This window comes from Scaptodrosophila lebanonensis, unplaced genomic scaffold (genome assembly GCF_003285725.1).
Source record: "Scaptodrosophila lebanonensis strain 11010-0011.00,11010-0021.00 unplaced genomic scaffold, SlebRS2 tig00000096-arrow-pilon, whole genome shotgun sequence".
NCBI lineage: Eukaryota > Metazoa > Arthropoda > Insecta > Diptera > Drosophilidae > Scaptodrosophila > Scaptodrosophila lebanonensis.
The window spans coordinates 3,058,365-3,070,678 of record NW_022060567.1 but is presented as its reverse complement, the minus strand read 5'-3'; the positions used below and the strand labels follow the sequence as shown (position 1 = coordinate 3,070,678).

The window sequence follows — 12,314 nt, the reverse complement described above, 5'->3', positions numbered from 1 at the left end:
GGCAGCACCATCAAGCACCATACGGCTTGTTGCTGCTTTGCACGTGTTGGAACAATAGTTTGCATTAAAGGAAGTAATAATTTTTTAATTTGAAAAGAACAATCACTCTCGCAATGGGCAAGTTTCGCTCGAAATTAAAGCGCCATGGCAAAGGAAAGACCTGGAGCAAAGGTCAATCGGCCACATCAAATCCGGACCAAATGAAGCATCGCCTAAAAGCCAAGTCGCGTTTCTTTCAGACCAATTTAAATCTTGGTGAGCAAAAGCGTGTGACAATTTGTCATGGCCAGTTTATTACAATTGTTTTCAATTTACAGCCCCCGAGGCGCCAGCTACACCAAATGCTCTGACTCTGGAGGCTGTGATGAAGCATGAACAGCGTCAGGCCTACAATGCGGAGACTACGACGGTGAACGATGTTGCCGGCAGCCTCAGATCGTTCACATTGAACGATGCGGGCGGTGACGACAATGACGATGGTATGTCCGGCACCCAGCAAGGCACCTTCAAGACTTTCCAGACATTCGCGTCCAACTACAGCAGCTGCAGTAATATGAGTTTCAAGAAATTGCTAAACGGCTTTCGCACCTCCTCGGAATTGCACAAAGAGATGTTGGCTATATTAAGCGCACTAACGGAGATTATACGCGAACGTGGTGGTAGTGAATCCTCCACAGAATATTTCCTGTTGCTTATGGAACAAATTGAGGCTGCCAGTGAGGAGCGCGACATTGTGGCGGGCGTGGCTCTGCTGTCCATGGGTCTGAAATCGGTGCCGGCGGCTGTGCTTCGAAAACGTTTTAGCCAAACGGCGAAGACGCTGCATACGCTCCTACAGCGGTTTGTAGAGTCCAGCAATCAGTCAGTCATCAGATATGTAAGTACATGCATAATGAATTAAGCTTGTTGTTTTAAAAACGATTATTGGTATAAACGTAACATTCTCAGAGACTACCAAAATTATAATCACAAAATTCCTTTGCAGTAAGGTCGAGTTTACTTTGTCATAAAAATGTAAATATATTGGGGCTTGAACTGGTCGTTGTTAGTCAGAAGAAAGAAAGCGCGGTAGAGCATTTCGTACATTTTTAATTAGGACATACATATGTATGTATGTCGTATCGATATCGAGATCAGGAATCTCTAAGAGAACAAAGACAGTCACATCTTCAGAATTTTATGACCAGAATAAGAGAACACTAAAGCTCTTAGCCGTTCGTAAAAACAGTACTCAGACAATAACAAGAACTCAAACGGACTTTTGCCGCAGCCGCGGTGTTGACGAAAATATATAGATCTAAACATCCTCATCCTCAACCGTTCTCTTTTGCAGTTGATTGGATGTATGTCTGTGCTGCTGCGCGCCCAGGATCACAATACTTGGTCATATAGCTCGACATTTCAATATTTCGATGCCCTACTCTCATTTACCATTCACTCCAAGCCCAAAATTAGAAAGGCCGCCCAACACGCTGTTATTTCCATCATCCATGGCAGTTGCTTTATGCTGCCAACCGTCAACGATGTGGAAGATCAGAATGCAACGTCTGCTGTGCCTTCCAAGATCAAATATCATCCAGCAGGCACTCGGCTCACGAAATTCTGTTTGGCCATGTTCAAGCCAGAGGTCCTAGCCAATCAACAGACGACTGTGCTGCATACGCTGGCGTTGCTGAAGGACACACTAGCAGGCCTGAGAACCGAAGACATTCGCTCTGTGTGCGAGCATTTGCTATCCATCATGACGGCGGCAAATGTCCTGGTGCGCTCAAATTGTTTCCAGGCATTGCACGCTCTTTTTCTGTCACGGACCGTCAACTTGAGCTCAACACTGTGTGCGAAATTGCTGGCCGCCATACACGAATATCGTCCCGATCGCAGTGATGTCCGCCAAACACTGGCCTGGATTACTGTGCTCAAGGAGGGACACGTACACTTGGCCCAGCTTGAGCTGGAGCTCTGCGTGAACGCTTTGCCACGCCTCTTTGAGGTTTGTACCTCTGATTTGTGGCTATCGGACCGTAGCGAACTGGTTGTCGGCGTATCGAATTGCATAAAGGAATTGCTGCAGGATTGTGTGGCCACTGCCTGTGCCACGCCAGAGTCGGCGCAGAAATATCGCCAGCCCATTGGACGCATCATTTCACTGCTTCACAAGGTCCTGAATGCGCCCTTTGGCGAAATCACAAAATACGTCATACTCATCTTCTCCATTGTCTTTGAGGCGTGCGGTAAGCAATTTGGGTGAGTAAAGTGCCATATCATTGCTTAGATCATAGAAATATTTTAGGCCTTTATTTTGGAGCATCTGAATAATCGGGAGAACCCATTTTAAACCGTTTTTATCAATCAACTTCAAACGATAGTCTGTGTTATATGGCCAACAAAAAATGAAGCATTTCTATTAAATATTTCGTTTTAAAAGCCTTTAATTTATTAAGCATAGAAGATTTTATATTTTATACAAGGACTGCTCGAGAAACATCATAGCCGTTAAAATCGAATGCTAAAGTCGAGTAAACACGACAGTGGAATATCCTGTACCCAAACACATTTATACTGCACCCAAACAAACTTACGGAGAAAAATTAAAAAATAAAATAAACTCATACATACCAAGTCTGAACAATGTGAACTCAGCCGTTTTCGAAAACCAGGCGATCATCCAGGCGTCTGCCCGTCTGGCATCGTCATGCTGATTAAGAATATACATATATACTTTTTTATCCTTCGGGTACAAGGTGTTAGTACTATTCGAAACTGTTGACATAGATTAAAACTGAAATGAGGAGGATAAATTCTTAAGATCGGTTTGGGAAAATTCGTACAACTAAACTTAACCTATTCCATCATAGATATTGGCAGAATGGCAGTTTCTTTGCGTTTTCTATTGAAAATAGGTTTCTTTTGGGTGGGTAAAGAGATGGAAAAATGTTTAGTAAATGAGTGCCTTTTTATCTACTATAACTGTAACTACATACTGTAGTCATGTAGTTCTAGTTGAGGACGAGTTAATGGGGAAAGAAAAGTATAAAAGTTATTTTTTGGAGAGCGTGATATTTTAGTGGGGTTTTGTATAGTTCGTTGCAAAGTAGTTTCTTCTGTTTAGGAATTAAATAGTCGAATGCTCGTTGAGATTGGTCTGTGGTTATTCAGAAGCGGGTCTTTAAAAAAGCGATCGTTCAATAAAGGTTTGTCAAGATTGTCAGAATTGAATTGAGTTTTGTACATTAATGATTATCCATTTATACTTATTGTTTTCGTATTCAAGAATATGTATTCCTTTTATAATGAAAGTCTATTACCCGATAGACCAATTTCTGTTTAACAGAACTAGTATAACTAGTTTAATTATGATCTTAATCTATAATTTGTCCTTTACAGATCCGAGCTGTCTCCATCATTGGTCAGTATTTCCAAGCGGTACGACAGCCAGAGCGCTTTGCGACTACAAATCGAACACACACTGATTAGTGCGATCAAGGCCTTGGGTCCCGAAATTGTGCTGCAAGCCATTCCACTGACCGAAGGCAATGGCATTGTGATGGAGCGTTCCTGGCTGCTACCTCTGCTACGTGAGGGAGCGAATGGAGCGAGCTTTCTATTTTTCAAGCAAAGCATCCTTCCGCTGGCTGTGGATTGCCAGACAAAATGGCGCGAATATGCCAATTCGAAAACCACATCTTCGGCGCATATTTACGAGCTGTTGTGCTGCCAGCTTTGGGGTCTCTTTCCGGGCTTCTGTCGTCAGCCTAAAGATCCCGAAAACTTGCGCCTATTAGCGCCGACAATTGGCGTGGCGCTTGAGAAGAATCCCGAATTTCGTGCACCCATATGTGATGGGCTATTGGAGCTATTGGACGATAGCCAAAGTGCTGAATGTCATGAGGCCATTGGCAAGTATGCGCGCAACTTTCTGCCGCGTCTCTTCAATCTGTACACACAGAAACCGAACGGAACCCACGAATCGGACTTGCGCAAGCGTATCCTAGATGTTATACGACTTTATGTAGCGCGCGCACCCGCCGATGTCCAGGCGGAGCTCTTCGAGACGGCCCAATCACAATTGGCGGCCAGCAGTGTTGCGAGCTTCGAATACGATGCACTCTTTGACATCAATGCAGCAATCGTGCGTGTCCAGAAGTGCCGGGGCATTGAGGCCTACTACGAGGCGTACATAGCTCCCGTGTTGCGCAACGAAAAATCCAAGCTGGTGGCCAAGGATGAGCAGAAACTGAAGAAACAGCAACGCAAGACCTATGAGTGAGTTGTTAAGAAAGAGAATCTAAAATATTTAACATTATTATGCATCTAAGTCGATCTAATATGGGTCCCAGGCCAGAGGGACATGAAGGGAAACGGTAAAGCCGACAAGCTGGCAAGACACGGAACTACTGTCGCTCTTCTTTCTGATAAGGAAAGTATCGGCATACCGATGGCCAGCTGCAATCTTGAAGCTCTGTAAGCTTAGCAGACACTGTTCAGAGCTATTATCTGATACTGGCTGGAAGGCGCTCACGCCGCCAGATTGGGGCTTCAATATAGTGACTTTTGTTGTAGCTGTAGGGGCGAGGAAGAAGACCTCTTCTGCGAGTGTCTGGCCTTACTAAGAACCAGCCAGCGAGTCTTGAGAGCCGATTTTCTTCAAAATCTATCTGAATTATACAGAAAGAAGCTCAGGGATATTTATAAATTCATTCAAGCTTCTGGACGGTATTGTGGAAGAGTCCAAGCTGCAACACAACTCCTAAGTGGGTCAGGGTTATACCTGCCTACCATTTTAACCTAATCTATGCACATTAGTTAGATTTATAGAGGTTACAAGGCCCAGCTTGCGATGCTGACCTCAATCGAATCATTCAATGTGCTAGCAATCCTGTTTATTTAAAGCACAAGACTACCATTTTGTCTAGTCATATGATATCTGATATATAATAATATGTGATGTTTAGATTGTCGTTTACGGACTGACTTTCAAGAGCATCGTCAACTGGTCGCACAGTTAATTAAATACTTATTATATCCTGTACCCGGTAAAAGGGTATACATACTATGAATTCTGAATGCATATAACTGGCTCTTGTTATAGGTATGCTATACATATGTATATATTCCGCATGAAGAGACAAATCATGTGCGGTATTCCACTGTTGGTGCTCGCTCTCGTTTTTTATAAAGTTTATTTTATTTTGTATGCGTCTGCTATTGATGATTGTTAACGAATATTACTTTTTCAGACTGCTGCGCGAATTGATGACCTCCGAGCAGCCGTCGTGCCAGAAGTTTACGCGCAAGAACTCGATTGGGTTACAGAAACTCCTCCTGGAGGCCTTTACCACCAGCTGCGGCGTTTGTCAGGCCTCGCGTTTGTAGTAAGTGTTGACCTCCGCGGCGGTGATGTACGCTTTAGTTAACTTTTACGTAACGCTTGCAGTTGTCTTAAGTCGCTGATGGAGTGCCGCAGCAATTTGGCGTATAATGATCAATTGGTGATGAAGGCCATACCGGAAGCGGTGCTTAACTATAAGGAGTTCTCCACTCGCAAAGAATCTGTGGCTGAGCAGCTCATCAAGTTGATTGCCAATCTCTATCAGGAGGCGAAGAAAATCAATGATTTCGTTGATATTCTGACTGCGGGCTTCACTGGCGATGAATCGCTAATAACTAACACAATTCTCGCTTTTCGAGCGGTCCTCCAGCAACAGGGCCAACATCTGACTGTGAACACTCTGGAGTTTGTGTTGCAACAGATTTCTGTGTTTGTGGTGCAAAAGTCTCGCGGACAGGCCGAGGCTGCTATCGCTTTCCTCATCACATTCATTAAGGTGATGCCCATACCGCTGGTGGCCAATCACCTGGAGACCATTGTGAGTTGATAATCGGAACATAATGTTGATGGACTGTCTTTATCTCTGTATCGTTATACTTTACAGATGCGTTCTTTGTCAGCGATGACCAAGGATACTAAACGCTATTGTCGCATCCAAATCGGTTACTTCCTGAAGAAGTTGTGCAAACGCTTTAGCGCCGACGAATTGGCGCGCTTTGTGCCCGGAGATGATGATGTAACACACAGACGACTCAAGAAAATACGCAAGCAAATGCGACGCGATACGCGCAAAAAGCAGAGCGAAGAGGCAGCTAGTGGGGACTCGTCGGATGAAGAGCTTGTCGGAGGACTTGAGCAGAAAAGCTATACGTACGTAAACCAATTCTTATATAAATATACAGTGAAATGAATCTTAATGGACACCTCTTTTATCCGGGTATCCCTTTTAAGCGGACACTTATTCTAGAACATTCGTATTTAAGTATCGCCTAAAGCGGACATTGTAGCCGTGGTGAATGATTCTATGATAGTGTTTGCCAAGCAATCTCTGCTTCATCTGTAATGCACAACTTTAAGTATCACAGTTTTGGCACACTTGGCAGATATGTCTGTCCTGTGTAACATTTCGGTGAACAGATTATTGAAGGCACCCCAAATGGCGCTCTATCGACTGACTACCTTTGGTGGATTTTCCCAGCGACTGGTGCTCCTTCTTTCCCCTCCTTCAATGTATTTGGTTAATAGCCGTTAACTTCTCTTATAGAGCTTGGCATTAAGTGCGCTTCAGATTTCCCGACTTAGGGTCAGGCTTGCGACTTGGGCCATGGCTTGATGCTCTCTTTGGGGGCTTCAGAAATACATTTAGACAATGTTGATAGCATGTAATATCTAATATCGTATCCGACATCCGTACGGCATTATGAGCCTCTGGAAACATCCCCCCTTGCAATCGTTTGCAATATTGGTAAAAAATATTCCGGTTTGACCTTCCTCTCGGCATTCTTTTTGTTGAAGTTGTTGAAAAGATAGATAGGTTATAGCTTTTCAACCGTTGTTTTGCTTTGTTTAGGTCAAGAATAATGTCGGGGTCACCAATATATTTGGGTACCTAATCCCCTAATCCCCTCGCTACTATTAAGGTACACGTTATTGCATTTTTTGTGGTTGAAGTAAGACAAGCATTACCAGACACTTGGAATTGTATAGTCAAGCCCGTTAACTGGGGATGGGATTTGTTACTTGGCTAAATTTCCAAAAAAAAAAAAAAAAAAAAAAACCTTCACCTTGAATTGATAGTTTTTCAAAATTGATCTTTATTGTAAAAATTTGATTCTTTTATAGAAGTGGTTATATAATTTGCTTTATAACATGTTTCAATAATTGTCTGTCAATCGCCTTGAAGCATAATTAATGCTAAGTCCAGCCCTTTGACCCTGCACGTCTATGCAAGCAGACAATTTGGAGGGGACGCGGATGGCGTCATGCTATGATCAGAGGTGGGCTTAGACTGATAGTAGCCGTAGTAATGACCAATTGGCTATCCCTTATCCTTGTGGATAACATTTTAATAATCTTCCATATTAGGTTTTCAAAAACTGAAAATAAAGTTCAACTACTTACTTAAAAAGTAGCGCCTATTGCTGGATGTGGCCAATCCTTTGTATATACGAGTATATATTGTTTTCGAAACAAATTAAAAGACACAAATTAGTTTAAATATAAAATGTATATTTACATTAATTGTTAACGGTTTTTTTTTAGAATTGATGACATCTTGGCCGATTCTGATTCCGATTTGCCTGACGATTTGGAGGCTGATGACGATGAGCCGAATGCGAGCAAGAAACGTGGCAAGCCATCTAAAAAGACGCGCAGCACATACATTCGAGAGGATGTTGACGAAATTGTCGATCTGGCCGATCTCAAGTCCATTGGCAACGTGCTCAGTGAGTGAACATTGATCGAAAGACTCTTCGTAACCTCCTTGCTAATCAAACTTTTCATGCAGCCAGTGGCTCTGCGGCAACTGTAGCCAGCAGCAGTCTGAAGCAGTCCAAGGCCAAGGATAAAGTGGCCAATGGCGGCTTCAAGACTGCCGAAGATGGACGTCTCATCATCGACGAGAAGGCCCTACGTGGCCGCAACGCTGGCGCAAACAGCGACTCGGACGCCGACAGTGGACACGAAATGGACGACGGCAGTGATGAGCCCGTGGACGCTAGCAAGGCCAAATTGGGCAAACGCGGCATGGAGGAGGACTCCAGTGACGAGGAAGAAGTGAAAGCCGCCAATAGCCTATCGGCCAACAAACGCAAGCGCCAAGCAACTGACGCATTAAGCATGCGCTCTGGCAAAACGAATACGACGCGCTACACGACCGGCGGCAAGGGTATACATCGTACTATCGGCGGAGATGGAGATGCCGTGTCTATGAAATCGGGTTATACATCGAAATCGGCGACATCCAAAGCCATGGGTAGTGAGTACAGCAGCAAGAAAGCTAAGGGTGATATGAAGAAGCGTGGAAAGTTGGATCCCTATGCCTACATACCTCTCAGTCGCAACAACCTGAACAAGCGGTAAGTCCTAAAAAAGTCTGCCCTTATTATAAAAATATTAGTTCGGTCCGACATGCAAATAATGTGCATACAAGCTTGTGTTGTTTTGAAGTAGGCTTTGGAAAGTAATTGCCAGAGATTGTAAGCTACACTTTATAATAGAAAATCCTTAGTGGCTTTAATTGAAGAAACATATTCATAACAGACTTCTTCAATTATACAAATGTTGGGCAAATTATTTGCCAGTCTGATCATTTCACACATTTTGTGTTATTTTTGAAGTAGTCTTTGGAAAGTAATTACCAGAGATTGTTTGTGATAGCAGAAAGCTACATTTTACTTAATGGTTTTTATTGAAGAAACATATCCATGACATGCTTGGTAAATTCTAAAAATTTTACGCAAATTATTGGCCAGTCTGACCATGAGTAAGTCTCAAAAAATTGGGAGTTTTTATAAACTACCTTCATTATAAAGATATTAGGTACTTAGTTGCAAAATAAATGAATTAGTTCAGCTACGGCCCGACATATAAATAATTTGCACACAAACTTGTGTTAATTTTGAAGTAGGCTTTGGAAAGTAATTGCCAGAGATTGTTTGTGATAGCAGAAAGCTATATTTTAGTAGACAATCCTTAATGGGTTTTATTAAAGACACATATTCATGACATGCTTGTTAAATTTTAAAAATTGTACGCAAATTATTTGCCAGTCTGATAGATGTAGGCTTCTATAACTCATTTAAAGCAGGCAAGGCGTGCGAGGAGTTCCCCAAAAAACTTTCATATTTAGTCCGTGCACAACTAGTAAGAATATATTGTATCTAGAGATTGTCGACCTAAAATCGTAGCTCCAATCCATAGGGGTTTCAAATATTCTGCCGCCTTGAAGATATAAAATAATTAGTGGGATTTATTAAAATAGTAATCTAATTATGAATATCATTCCACACGAGTGCTATCTATCTGTGTCTCTAACTCTCTCTCTCTCTCTCTCTCTCTCTCTTACTTATTTGCCCTCTCTTTCTTGCAGCAAGCGTGCAATGAACTCGAGGAAATTCAAGAGTGTGGTGCGCGGCGCTGGCGGACAACCTTCTCAAACAGGGCGCGTTGGCAAGAGCTACAAATAGAATAGTGGAGTGTCGGGCAATGAAGATACGTGTAGATACGAGATGCGACAAAAAATGGATACGATGGGCGGCAGACAGCGCCGTTTTTCGTTTATAACTACAATATAAACATATATATAAATATAAAGCACGTTACTTTATTATGACAATAAAAAACAGAAAAATGCCAACAAATGCCGTCGGAAGATGTAGACTTTGCCTCTCATTGTCATCATCACAATTACAACGTATATTGCTTCTCGATGTGAGTGCGTCGCCACTCGCCGGCAGGATCTAGCCCAGCCATAGTTTCCTCGATAAAATGCAGCTTGTTGTTGGCGTCGAGCAGCAACACTGTGTGGGTACGACTTCCATAAGCATGCTCGGCAATGTGCACATTCAGGGCACTCAGTCCTTCACCCCAATTGGGGGCGCGTTTCAACAGCTCGGCGTCCGGCCAGAATTTATTGCTGTTCTTGAGCAATTGCAGCAGCTGATCGGACAAAGTCTTTACATCGGCATGACCGTGATCCTCCACTATCTGCGCAAAATGCTTCTGTCCATGACGCACTTTCTCAAATGGTGCTTCGGGCAAACTGTTGCCAAAGCCATAACACCGTTCCTGCTCATAATCGGCCAACGTGGGCGGTACATTGCTCAGCAGCTTGATTGCAGCTGGCTGGGAGGCATTCCTGAATAATGAAAAAGATAAATCGTAGCGATAGTAAATGTTATATACGAGTATACTATATATTTGTAGAGTTCATGAAGGGAAAAGTTTGATTTGGTTTGACTTTGAACATCAATAATATAAGTAGTATCTGTGCAGGGAGTATTATTTATATTAATGGTTAAAACTTATTTTACAGTTGGCCTATTACTATAAATCTTCACTTGAGAATAAAGAAGCATTACTAGTTTGTAATTGTGGAAAACTATAAGAAATAAGCAGTTATCTTCGTCTGGCTGAGGCTACATATCCCTCACTAGTCAACAATATTCTACAAAAACTATGTATTTGTCCCCTACTATGTGTGAACTTTCTCTTTTTTTCGTTAGAATGCAATTTTTAGTTAACATTCGCGACCAACAACCAAAGCAACATTGTTGATAACAATTTGGTTTACTTAATAAATAAATAGTTCGCTCTCGGCATATCTGCTGTGTCCATCGTTTAGATGAGACAAAACTAATAGATACCTATAAGATGTGATCTACCTTTCCTATTTACAAGCTTGCTTTCGACTTGAATATTTCTCTATTTATATTGAATAAAGAACAGGTTATCATTGGAATAGAAATGAGCTTCTTCAATAAGATTTGGTTAGTTTTCTCGCTTTTCGTATTAACATAACTAATGCTCTTTGGCAAAACTTACCCAATCTCAATGGATACAAAATTAAATGCACTATATTTAGTACAATCGGCAATCAGTCCCTTATTATAGTTGACAATGTTGTGTGATTCGTCACTGGAGGTCACATAGTCAGCCACAATCATGCCGCGTCCTAGTAATAAATGTTCATTATTGGTTTTTGTGCTCATAGATGTGTGCTTGTTGTTGATCTGGCTGTTGTTCGAGCTCATGTGAAGGCTGTTATTATGCGTTTGCAAGATGTTATTGTGCGCTTTAAAATTAAACAATAAATCGGAAGGGAAACGTGCATCAGCAAAAGGTAAACAAAGGAAATTAGTAAGCGTCATATGTAGGGCAGAGTACATGTTAATTCAAAACGATGTATGTATGTATGTCAATATGTGATGGGTTGTACGTTAATTCGTTGCTATTTACCAACTGCATCGCGTGGTTTGGGCTCGCCGGTCAAATTGAGCAGAGCGCCTACCTTGAAGATGCCATTTTTCCCGCCTATGGCCAACCATGTCCCGCCTTCACGTCCAGGCTCCAGGTCAATGCCTGCACATTGAAAAAATGTATGGATGGATATATATAAATATATATAGAATATTGTACGGGCTATCTTCTGCACTCACCGCCATATACATGGTCCGCATTCGCCCATTTGGCCACAGAGCGGGTCTCGCGGGCAAAAAACTCATCTCGATTCGAAGCTAATATGAGCTTATAGCCATCAGAGCTGGGATTCGAATTTGCATAAAAGAATATGACACACATATTGGATTGAACTTTAAACGTCCACGTCTTTCTCGTCCAATGACTTCAGGCGTCAGCGGTCAAATGTGCCAAACTCTTAATCTGTAGTATGGAGGTAGTGTGTACCATAAGTAGCGACTCAGTCTCTTTGTTGTTGCTGTTGTTGTTTGCCTGCGCGTTGTATTGTTATTGTCAATTTTTATCGCAAAATTATCGCTGGCACAGGCACAGTCTTATCCGTTGTTTGTGCCCCCCAAACACGACGCACACACACGCGCCAGCAATTAAGCAAACGCACACATGCATACGAATAATGTAAAAGAAAGCGTGATAATGGGCACAATATCAATGCTGGCGTATGTAAAACTTAATCAATTTTGTCAATACATTTAAATTGTTATTGTATAATCCAAATGTGAGCGGCGTTTTCAAACAATACTTTTTTTGTTTACGGCATTCAGTTACAATGGGTAACGGAAACAGCTGACAGGAACAGCTGTTGTTGTTGTGTGCAATTGGAGTGTTACCAGCGCAGGGAAAAAATGAGCGCAAGTTTTTGAAATCATTAACCTTTTCATAATACCTAACCGAAATATAAAAAGTTGGTATGTGTGTGCATTTTCGTAGGCAGCACAGCAATACCATAAAAATAGTTTTTTTTATTTAAACAAAGCAAATTTTTCAGTATGTCTGCGGTAATTCA

General features: G+C 42.1%; 2 protein-coding genes across 3 annotated transcripts; one reads left to right on the top strand and one right to left on the bottom strand.

The window, feature by feature from the left end:
* The first annotated feature begins 52 nt into the window (after window positions 1-52).
* LOC115627513 (RRP12-like protein) lies at window positions 53-9,704 on the top strand. Its single transcript, XM_030523207.1, has 10 exons — window positions 53-255; window positions 318-877; window positions 1,334-2,244; window positions 3,385-4,263; window positions 5,238-5,372; window positions 5,435-5,867; window positions 5,934-6,199; window positions 7,592-7,776; window positions 7,839-8,409; window positions 9,423-9,704. The coding sequence occupies exons 1-10, from the start codon at window positions 114-116 to the stop codon at window positions 9,517-9,519; spliced, it is 4,179 nt and encodes a 1,392-aa protein (XP_030379067.1). The 5' UTR covers window positions 53-113; the 3' UTR covers window positions 9,520-9,704.
* On the bottom strand, window positions 9,635-11,991 carry LOC115627514 (transport and Golgi organization protein 2). 2 transcript variants are annotated; one of them, XM_030523208.1, is made up of 4 exons: window positions 11,491-11,991; window positions 11,291-11,413; window positions 10,877-11,126; window positions 9,635-10,190 (listed from the first exon to the last, which is right to left on the bottom strand). In XM_030523208.1, the coding sequence occupies exons 1-4, from the start codon at window positions 11,630-11,632 to the stop codon at window positions 9,740-9,742; spliced, it is 966 nt and encodes a 321-aa protein (XP_030379068.1). In that variant the 5' UTR covers window positions 11,633-11,991; the 3' UTR covers window positions 9,635-9,739. The 2 variants fall into 2 exon arrangements, with proteins under 2 accessions (XP_030379068.1, XP_030379069.1); XM_030523209.1 differs by having other exon boundaries at window positions 10,877-11,006; window positions 11,491-11,989.
* Window positions 11,992-12,314: the final 323 nt, after the last annotated feature.